General features: G+C 41.7%; 1 protein-coding gene across 1 annotated transcript; it reads left to right on the top strand.

Moving 5' to 3' along the window:
• The first annotated feature begins 3,457 nt into the window (after positions 1 to 3,457).
• zgc:85858 (uncharacterized protein LOC405879 homolog) lies at positions 3,458 to 11,172 on the top strand. Its single transcript, XM_063186547.1, has 3 exons — positions 3,458 to 3,782; positions 6,984 to 7,059; positions 8,321 to 11,172. The coding sequence occupies exons 1-3, from the start codon at positions 3,699 to 3,701 to the stop codon at positions 8,359 to 8,361; spliced, it is 201 nt and encodes a 66-aa protein (XP_063042617.1). The 5' UTR covers positions 3,458 to 3,698; the 3' UTR covers positions 8,362 to 11,172.
• Positions 11,173 to 11,726: the final 554 nt, after the last annotated feature.

The following is an 11,726-nucleotide window of genomic DNA, read 5'->3' as shown; positions in this document are numbered from 1 at the left end:
TAGCATGACACCTAGCTCAAGCTAGTAGTTCACACGAAACTGACTAGTCCATGATGATGGCTGATGGACCAATGGTCGTCCCAGATCATGGACACACAGTCGGTCAATTTACCTTCTCTCTTTACTCGTTTATTTCAGACGAAATGAGATTTACCTCATGCCTTATTTATGTGTTGTCTTGTTCATGCCTGTGGCCTACTCTGCAGATATTCTGCTATGATGTTTGTTTGGAATGAAGATTGTGTGAATTTTTGTCTTACTTCTCTTACCACCTTTAACACGAGTTTAAATATAATCACCTGTGTCAAGTTTGTACATGTTATTTATTGTGTGCTTGGGAAAGCGGTCCTTTTCTAAAATGGATAACAAATGAGTTTTGCATAAGACAGATAATTATGAACAAAAGCCGCTTTTAAATGGGCCCTTTTTTTAAATCAATTAAACATAATTGGATTAAATGAACTGCTTATGGACAGTTTCCTCATTTAATCAGTTGATGAACGTTCTAAATCACATAATATTTTGTCTTACTTAAACCGCTTTTATTTAATGAGATTATTTCTGCACACATTAGGCATATCCGATCCTTTTATTTTTAATTATTTGACTGCTTACATGATGTACATTTAATCGGTTTAAATGTAATCAGATTAAAAGCGCCCATGTAAACGTGGCTACTGATACAGTATGATTGAGAAATGGTAACTGTTTGTTCCATTAATAACTTCAATGAGATATTAATTGAATAATTGTGTGGTAAGCTTATTTTCCTGAACTATACTGTAGTCCACTCATTTACATTCAGAAAGTGTAGGTAACATGCCCAGTAGAATCCAGGGCTGGGGTAAAGTAACCCTACATTAAACTCTCAGTGATGTGACCTTATTCTCAAGAACCTCTACCTTTCTAAAGAAAAGAAAAACAATGTCCTTTCAGACAACCCAGGTCAATGAAAGTCATTCTAGTTTCCGAAGAGAAATGTTGATTTGAATAAGATCACATCATTCAATTTTAATAGGATCTGTAAACCGACATGGTTTCCTCTAGGCCTTGATTCTCTCCGACCATTTAGTCCAGTCAATCTAGCGTTTGACATGGGACAAATTGCAATAGTAATCATTCCAAGCTTTTTGTAATCCCTAGGTATATCTATATAACATATTAAAAATCTACATCTTGATATTTAGTGGAACATACTTTTTTTAAATCAAGGTCAAAGTTGGAGATTCCCCATTCATTTTTCCAAAGGGAGTCAATACAGGAGATACTTGGTGAATGGCGTAAAATTGTAAACTATGAGATATCAATTTGAAACTTTCACAGTATTTTATTCAAACAAAGAGAAGGATTTTGTGTATTGCAAGTTGTCTGAAATATGATGATTAAATATGCAAATTAGAGCACATGTACATATGTGATAAAATATGCAAAAACGGGCAAAACATAAAACAAGTTGCAAAAGTAATGATTCACACTTTTTATTGATACTTAATGCACCCTACATCACATATGAAAAATCTGCCTTCCTCACTTTAGTGGTACACTTTTTTGAAGGTCAGAAGTAGCAGATTTCCAATGCATTAGCCATTCAGTGGGTAAAATCTGATCATTTTGACCTTGGGAAAAGTATCCACTAAATTGATGAAAGTAGATTTTTTTAATATGTGATGCAGAGGGGTTGAAGGAACAATATAATATAATATATTTCCGGTCTGTTACCACAGATTTTATCACATTTCAGTAGGCCTATATGCAGAGGCGCATCTTGTCACCAGGCAAGGCAGGCAGACGCTTGGGGCCACCAAGCCCCTGGATTGACTGTATCTCCTATTATCTCCCTATAGAAAAATGAATAGGAAATCTGCCAACTTTGACCTAAAAAAAAAGCATGTACTAAATATAAAGCTGTAGATTTTTAATATGTGATGCAAGGGGTCACTTGCAAGGGATCACTTGCAAGGGATCACTGAGGAACTATTGCAATTCGTCCTGGGTTTCAGCCTTTTTAGAGCTACATTGACTGGCCTAATTAAGCCTTGCGATTTTTATCTAGAGCAGTGGTTCTCATACTTTTTGTGTGAAGTACCACCTGAGAAAATATTGAGTTCTCCGAGTACCACCTTGACAACCAACATTAGAATATTGCAGTTAAGGCCTTCCATATTCACTTTTGCCAGTCAATACAGGAGAGGTTCATAATGGCATCAAGAGCTGTCACATTCAGTGCAAGTTTGTTTTTACATTTCTTGCTTGCCTATAGGCCTATTATTCTGCATTATGTTTTCAAATTCATACAATTCAATATTAGCCTACACAATGTGAGACCAAAGAGACATTTTCAACGGCAACAACTTGATCAGCCTTCAAATCAATGCACAAAAAAAATATTCTTCCAAGTACCACCGAGATGTCTCAAGTAGGCTACCACCAGTGGTAGGCCTACATAGTCTCCGACTCTTCTTCACAAAAGAACGTTGACGTCATTTGCTGGCGTAAACGCTGGTAGAGAAGTGCGCGCGCGGGAACATCAGCTGCCCTGTCAACAACTTCACCTAGGGAACCCAGCAAAGTGATCAAATAGGTATTAACCAGAAAAATCCCCCTGAAGACAAACATTAATAAGCCTGAAATTACAATGGATAATACTACTAGGCAAAGGCAACCAATTCGCTTACCCACGAACACTGAGCGAATTCAAAGAGCTCGTCCTGAGGAGGGCTACATTTGTGAAGATTACGATCCAGTGCAGGAAATTAAAAAAATGGTGGATACCTACAGTGAAGAAAAGAAGTCGAAGAAGGTAATGTTTTGCAGTCTGCTGTCGACAAACATATAATTGTATAACACGCTTTCACGTGAGTGGCTAGCAGCTAAAACTGAAGTTGTGTAATTTAGCAAAGGTAAAATAAATTCGACTTCAAACCTAGTGTCATGGGTGTTGTTGCCAATGTCAGCAGAACACGTTTCGTGCACACAATGTTTAGGTTAGGGTTGGTATTAATGATTTCCCAAGAAATATGGAAACAAAAAAATAACCGAAGCTGTTCATTTGCAGCCCCACACAATGCTAAAATGTCTGTGAAACCCCACACTCACTACGCCTGTTGGCATCAACATTAACGGACTTGAACCATTTCATACCTGTCAATTCATTTCACAGTAATTATTTGTTCTAATCATGGTGAAACTACCTTGGCACGTCGTTTCGCTGTGTTGGTCAAAGTTAGAAGAGCTATCAGTGCCCCCATATTCACAGAAGGGGGTGCTCAAAGGAAGAAGATAAAATATTTTCTCGCAAATTAGGCCTACTAATGTCTTAAAAAAGTTGGTGTTGTGAATAAATAATTAAAACATTCTCGTTGCATTGTGCATATGCGTTTATTTCTACACGTCAAAATCACCAAGACGTCCAGAGCCTGGTAATATTTTCAAACTCGCAATCGTTTGTGTGTGAAGTGCTACGTTCTGGTCACGTGCCATCCGCTTTTCCTCGGAGGGTTTGTTGTAGCCGCAGTCAGCACGGGCTGCCCAGCGCTGTACCGAAAACGGCGAACTAACGGATTCGCTTGCGTTTTTACTATCACAACAAATATTTTATTTTTAACAGCGTGCACCCTCCGATAGGCGAGCGTGTCCTTACGCTTGTTTGTACGTTACACCCAGTTTGGAGCCTGCCTAATTTGTCATAAGTACTAATCATGTCGGCTGTTCAGCGAATGAAAGTAGCCAACGAGAAGCACAGCAAGACAATCACACAACGCGGCCACGTCCAAAAGACTACGGTAACGTTGCCATTTCTAAATGTATTAACTTTGATCGTCGCCTCACAAGAGCAGCCAGTCACACGAATTACCATTGCTCGCAGTCAATTGTGGTAACCACGTATCAGTTGTTCTATTGACCATGCGAAGCAAGGGTAGCAACATTTGCTAACTTAGCAGCAGTCGCTGCTGCGGTGCTGGGCCAGTCTGTCTGGGTATATTAGCACGGCTAGGTTGACAGCCTACCGTATTTGAATTCGCTGGCTAGCATTGTCTGTTGACACACTTAGCACCCAGCTAACATTACCTAGCAATTGCTGCATATGAATGGAGGATGCAAGACCACTAGTAGCCTACTGTACATCTACCGGTTATTTCGATGCGAGACCGCGTCAATAAACAAACCATTTTCATCTTCAAAGACTATGTATAGTGTGAAACAATGTATCAAGCACAAGCCACTGGGGGTCAAAACCACGCTTATTTTTGACGTCAGTGAGACATATGTGCAGTGCACAGCTTCGGTAGATTCCAGGCACTGTTGGCTGCCTGCTATTCGCCAGGATTTTCGTATTGCATTTTGACAGAACAATCTGTGACCGTGTTCGTGACATGCATGTCGGAAGTAGCAAAATGTCGCTTTCTTCGAGCATTTCCTCCCTCAGGAGCGATTTGTGTGTGTGTGTGTGTGTGTGTGTCAGTGACGTGCAGTGAAGGGTATGGTAGGGTAGGCAGTAAATATAGAATATATATCTATTTATATATATATATATATAATATATTAACGGTGGGTTCGGTCCTCCCCCAGAAAAAAAAATGTATTTTCTTAGATGCAATTTCCTGCATTTTAACCAAATCTGGAGAGTAACTATCAGCTAAAAACTTTTACAAAAGACTAAAAAACTTTGAACAAATAGTCCCCTTTCATGCAGATCTGAAATGTAACGTGTGTGTGTGTGTGTGTGTGTGTGTGTGTGTGTGTGTGTGTGTGTGTGTGTGTGTGTGTGTGTGTGAGAGAGAGGGGGGCCTTATGCCACAAGGTATGGTTTGAATAGGCAAATAGGCCTATTCACATAAACATGCTGATATGGTCTTTAATGTGCAACAAATTAGTAGGCCTATGTTTCTCTAAATACTGTAAATATAAAGTAGGCTATAAGATGCCATCAGTGCTTAACCACCACAACTCTAATAACTAAATAAGTAAATAGGCTACACTATTTAGACATTTGGACATTGTCAGTAGACCTAAATCTGAAACAATAAGTGAAAACATAATTTCAATTTCTTGAAAAGGCCAGCTACACTTATTTGTTTTGCCAAATTGCCAAATTAGCTCCAGGACCCATACTTTGTACACCTTTAAGGACCTGTAGGCCTACATTTTACAATAATAATTTAGAAAGCTTACAACATTTTGGGGGGAAAAGCTTTAAGTTTTGGCTTTTAGCAGTTGATTTTGTTGCTCTTCTGTTTATTCTGTTGCAAATGCCAGGGCGTTTCACATGGATGGAGGGTGGCACAGTGTAGCCTACTTTTGAAGATAAAATGTCTAGTTCACCAACTGTGAATCAAACCATAGCATGTGAGGGGGAAACGATTTACATTTAGCAATAAACCAACCTAGGTAACAGCTCCTGCCTCACTGCCGCGTTTTGTGCTGATAATCAAACACTCACAGACAAGAAGGAAAGTAGGCAAGGGGGCGGGTTGCTTGCAAACATGACCCGTGCATTCAGACAGTATCGAGTAAACCAACGAAACCACTTCTGAGACTCATTCTTGTGCGTGATAGTATTCTCAAACACTTCAGCTACGGTTGTGCAAGGTGTTTCAAATAAAGTCAATTTGTGAGTGCGGAAGCACTCCGAGAAACCATCCCCAGTCAATCGTCCTGTTCCACGTTGATCTCGACTCGCACACCGCGCACTTCAAAAGAACGCAGCTGCACTTGCTAACAGGCTCCACACAACTCACGCATTGCGTAGTCATCATCATAATAAATTAGGGAAATGGAGTCATGTCGTACGCTCAAAAAAACAATCTCGCGTCCATAATAACACACACACGGTCTATTCATGTCCACCACCGCACAACCAATCTTCAATGTCAACACCCTGACAAACGGTGACAACAAAAGGCACCACGAAAAAACTTGAGCATGTTCATGTTAAAAGCATTGAGTTACTGTCAATGTGTTAAAAGGCTACCCGCAGCATAATAATTAGATGAATCTTACCTTAAAGCAGAATCACAAGTAGGCTGTGTTTTTCATGCAAGCTAGTTCCATTAAAAGCCCGGGGTGGTTGACATGATGAAGACATTTTGTCCCAGTGCAAACTACTTGAAGCTGCTACCCATCTGATGTTGAATATTTCCACAATGCAGCGATTGCAAACGGCTCAGCTGTCTGTCACTTGAACCGTCTTTCTTGCTACTTTTTACTTTTTTTAAAATAATAAAGACAAAAAGACAAAGACTGCCATGTTTTCTTTCCGATACGGCTAGAGATTTGAACAAGCCTTGCCTTGCTAGTTGTTGCTATCATAGCTGCCTGTAGGGCAGAAATTGGCTACTACCTGAATTGTAACAATTTTTCATTTGGGGCGCTGTGATTGGCTCACATACTCCCGCCACAGAGTAAAGGCTCTGCTTTTAGTCCCATTGACAAGCTATGTGACAACTTAATACGCATGCGCAAACTTTTACATTGACAGCATTGAAGGCAGGGTAGGCAGAGGAAAAGCGAGCCTTACCGGGCTGCCTGGCTGGCATTCGAAAGCTCTGCTTTCAGCCTGTCTCTGCTACCAGCCGGGACTGCGCGTTGCCACGGCAACCTGCCCAAGCCTGAGCGCTTTGCTTCGTGCGATTACTTAGGTTTTTGATCGTTGTCCTGTGTATACTGTACTTTAAACAGCTCATAATTTATGCTGAATCAATGTTATTGTTGTATAGGCCTATGTGAACTCTGAAGAATATTTTTTTAAACACGTGTTAGTTTTTATTTTTAAGACATTTATCCCAGGGTAGGCACTGCCTACCCTGCCTACCCTGACCGCACGTCTCTGGTGTGTGTGTGTGTGTGTGTGTGTGTGTGTGTGTGTGTGTGTGTGTGTGTGTGTGTGTGTGTGTGTGTGTGTGTGTGTGTTTGTTTGTCCCACGTATGTAGCCAGTGTTTTGACTTTAACTGGTTTGTCTTGCTCTGTGCTTTCTGGAACGTAGCGAGTGGTGAACGAGGACAAATCCCCGGTGGGCCCATGGCTTCTGGCGCTTTTCGTCTTCGTGGTGTGTGGGTCAGGTGAGAAGTAACCCAGTCAGTGCACGACTGTTGTTTCAGATTGCTGTTAAACATCAACACATTGATTGGGCGGGCAGTGTTAGATCAGCTGGTACAAAAGTCTGGAATGCCCATTTTATTATCTAAAAATGACATCTGAAGGCGGGGGAAAGCAAATGTATCAGTTCCTGTAAGTTAACTTAGCCAGACTTATCACTTAACCATGTTCTTGGAGTACCCACCAATGACGTATTCCAAAAAACGGTGGTTCATTGGCAAACCCGGCCAAGTTAACCCTGCATGAGTTGGACACCTCAGCATAGAAGATAAATGTTTATCCTTCAACCAAAATAAAACCACATGCCTCTTATATTTTTCCCACTTCCTTTGAGTTGTCATTACTGAGGTAAGAGAGGGCTAACCCTACTTTCTCGAAATGCCACCCTCTACTGATACAAGGCACTGATTCATTGAAATTGAGACCATGCATTTCCACCAATCCTTCGTTAAACCATCGCACACAACTTAACTGAAAAACAAACAAACAAACAGTAGCTGTCATTTCTCTCCGTCAACACTTATAAACAACATGTTGACTTCATGGCTGTGGACAAAGAAGCTCTAGCAAACCAGCCTTGCTGCTTTGCCTGTATTTGAATAAAGCATTTGAATAGTAAACTTTGCCCATTTGTTTCTGCAGTAAAAGTAGCCTAATTTGTGTGGAAGGGAGTCTGGTCTCGATCTGAGTCTTACTTTCATAATGAGCAGAAACAGCGGTCAGAATAATGCCAAATGATAGTGCTCTGATTATGTCATTACATCACATAGCATTACATTACACTTAACTGACGCTTTTATCTATAATGACTCACAGATATTACATGCTATTGGTTACAGTCTCTGGAGCAGTATAGGGCTGGGTGCCTTGCTCAAGGGTAGCTCGGGTATGGAGGGAGGAAGGGTGGGGTTTGAACCCGAAACCCTGTGATTTCCAGTCCAACTCTCAGTCCAGCCCCAGTAGTGCTCTTATAGTTCGCTGATAGTTCCTGACCAAATACTATATGCACTGATTTGTATACGGTTGTGCACGCAAGTTAACTCGCACAGCAAGCATACCCTGGGCCTGACTTGCCAGTGTCTGTGTGTGTTGCATATGCTGTGTGCTGAATATGTTGTGTAAAATAATATTTTGATAATTCTCGTCCTCTCTCTCTCTCTCTCTCTCTCTCTCTCTCTCTCTCTCTCTCTCTCTCTCTCTCTCTCTCTCATTTTTCAATTGCAGCCATCTTCCAAATCATCCAGAGCATCAGACAGGGCATGTGATTGCCACAGACTGCCAGAGGTGACCCTCATCCACCTCCTCCACTCCTCCTCCTCCTTACCACTGCTATTATGATGCCTGGACAACCAGTGTGGGATGACATTCCCCTCACCACCGCCACCTGCCCTATCCTCTTCCATAAACCCAACAGTCACACAGGGCATTCTTTCAGCCCTAGGCGCTCTGCCTCTTCATATCTATAAAGAGCCCAAGTCACAGTCTTTCATTGGACCCCAGATATGGGAGGAGTGGGAGTCTTTGCATTGACTTCTATGTGGTGGTGTTGTTTTATTTTCTCTGTTTCTATTATATTGCATTGGGTTACATTGAGAGGTGTGACTGGGGCTCTCTCTGCCCATCCCTCCCACGTCATCTCCGTCTTCGGAAGCCTCCAGCTCTCAGTACTGTGACTAAACTGACAGTTTTCCATTTCTTTCTCTCTCTCTCTCTCTCACACTTCTTCTCTCCCACTCTTGCTCTTTTTCCCTTTCCAGCTGTCTTACCCTCCTAGTTCTGCTCCTGTAGTTTGAAGGAAAAAACAAATACTTAAAAAAAACAAAAACATAAAAAAACAAGCAAACAAAAAAAACAGACAGCAACCAACCATTACTCCCCCACCTACACGTCATTTTGGCTAGTTGTATTGAATAATGCCAATTTCCCTTTTTTTAAATGTGTAAATTAATAATTACTGTGTTTTTTTCCTTTTCTTTGAAGAGCTTGTCTTCTGTTTTTATTGTTTATTTTTGAATAATCTACCCTGTGATTGATTCACCGTGATTTGTGTCTGATTTGATTGGTGGATAAGGTGGTAAGGGCTTTCTTTTGCAAAGACTACAGTTATTGGGGGGTGGGTGGGGGTGGGGGGGTTGTAAGGTGGTTAGGCAACAAATGTGGGTTAGTACGGATTTGTGGGACATGGGACATGAGAAAGTAAAAAAAAGAAAAAATACAAATGTTTCTTGAGTGTGTGAGGTTTTATTTCAGTGCTTTAGGTGGGCCTTTTGGGGGCTCTGTAAGTTGTCCCGGAGCTTGTCGTAAATCTGCTAGTAGAAGAGCCCAGGACTCCCATTTTCGTACCTTAACAAATGCCAAGGGGTTCCTCTTTGCCCAGCTTTTACGACTGCCTCTGAGCACCTCTGGTCTTGTGAACCACCTTGTGCTATACGCTCCAGGGGCGAACGTCAAACTACTTCCTCCTGTCCTTTCCTGGTGCTTGTGGCCTCTTTCCTCGTGTTGCCCGGCCTCTGAAGGAAACAATAGATTACCTGCTGTCAACATGGGCAGCGCAACTGTAAGGGGGCTTTCTCCTATTAAGCATCCCGATTGCAAATGACATACTCGCCTTTAAATTATGCTTTTACGAGAATATTGAATCATAATTTGATATCGCAAGGCCACAAGCAACAGGAAAGAGGAACTACAAGAGGAACTAGTTTGACCTGTAACCCAAACCAGATGTCTGTATCCGTTCATGTCCATCGTGTGTGTGTGTGTGTGTGTGTGTGTGTGTGTGTGTGTGTGTGTGTGTGTGTGTGTGTGTGTGTGTGTGTGTGTGTGTTCGCGTGTGTGTGTGTTCGCGCGCGTGCCCACTCTGCCCACTACTGTCTGTAGGGCACATACAGTACATACGTGATCCCCACATGTTTAATGCCCGCCTGCCTGCCTCTTCAGCTTGTCTTGTCTGCCACAGGGCAAGCTATCCGATCACTCTCCCGTTTCCTGTGTTGTGCAATACTGCTGTTCATCTCTCCAGCTGTGAATATAGAATTACATATTAATATGGCGGTTCATATAACAAATGTTCTTGGAACAAGCACTCCGCTTTTGTTTTTAAGTTCACAGTGTTTGGCATTTTTCTTGGGCAGGCAGGTGTGTTGTGCTGCAAATTTGATGGCACATCAGCGAAGCGACTTCATTATTTTTAAGTTATTATTATTCATCTTTTTGCTTTTTTGATAAAATCTAATCTTCGGGGATTTGATGAGTGAATGGCAGTCCCTTGAACACAATGTGAATCAACCATCACCCCCACACTTTTTTTTGGTCTATGGAGCACCCACCACTGTACTGTATTGTACTTTACTCTACAGTATAGAGAACTCCGGCGAGGATAGTGTATCCAAATTATACTACTGGGATTTGTGGGCAGTGTATGTGTGTGTATTTGTTTGTGTGCGTGCGCGTGTGCGTGCGTCACGTTCTTTGCATGGACTATGTGCTCTTTGTGTCAATTCTGGAAAAAAAGAAGAAACTGATTATCTCAAATGGGTGTTGTACACGCTCAGTTTTAATCTCAGTGAGTTTGACATCTCCATTTGAGTGTAGATAGAGGGCCTGTTCGACCACGGCTTGTTTGATGTCTGGCTGGGTGGATCTGACAGGTTGATGGAGGGCTTACACAGTGGACTAGAGTAACGCGAGCTAACATGCGTTGTTGATGCGTGTTACTGTGTTCTCCACAGTGCTCCTCTGTCATGACTCGGTAAATATTGATGAAAATATCAGATTTGCTAATGAGCTGTATACATTTTGAACTAAGATTACGTACTTGACCTTTAAGACAGTCAGACATCTAGCTAGCCCGATTGAAGGGTTTTTAGGTATTTTCTTTTTTTCTTTTTGGTTCTTTAAAAAGGACTGTGTTCGCATTCCACCCTGGATAGCCATATTGACACCATATCTCATTTTTTTTTCTGTCTCTGTTTCTCATGCTATGCAACGCTCAGTTTTGTTCGCTTTGGGCCATTTCTTTGTCTTTCTCTTCTTTCATTTTTTTATATATAAATAAACTGATATTTTCTCTAACAGTACTCGACCTGTTCTGTGTGATTGTGTGTTCAGACAAAGCTGATTTCTGCACAACATTTTACATTACATTACATTGCAGTGCACTAAGGGGGACTATTATCCCAGGCGACTTACAGTCGGTATCTGGTACAGGTTGTTGGTTTACAGTCCTTGGAGAAGAAGCGCTGGGTTGGGTGCCTTGCTCTAGGACAGCGTTTCCCAACCTTTTTGGCCTCATGTACCCCCTAAGCCTTTTTGTTGTGCCATGAGCACCCCCTCATTAATGATCTCTTCTCTATCCTAATGTGACTATGCTCCATACATTTGCTACTATTACATTTTTCCAAGTACCCCCTGCAGTGTGCTCGCATACCCTTAGTGGTACACGTACCCCTGGTTGGGAAACACTCCAGGGCACCAGCCATGGATGAGAAGAGATTCGAACTTGCAACCCTCTGTCTCCAATGCCAATTCCCTAACCAACAGCCAACAGGCAAGGTTGATGTTCCCAGTTACTGATGTGTATTGTGCACAAACACATTCACACCACACAGGCATCTTGGAAGAACAAACAAAA

The sequence above is a fragment of the Engraulis encrasicolus genome, chromosome 21 (assembly GCF_034702125.1).
Source record: "Engraulis encrasicolus isolate BLACKSEA-1 chromosome 21, IST_EnEncr_1.0, whole genome shotgun sequence".
NCBI classification, from domain to species: Eukaryota; Metazoa; Chordata; class Actinopteri; order Clupeiformes; family Engraulidae; genus Engraulis; species Engraulis encrasicolus.
Note: the sequence above shows the minus strand (reverse complement) of the source record. Positions and strands in the feature narration are given on the sequence as shown.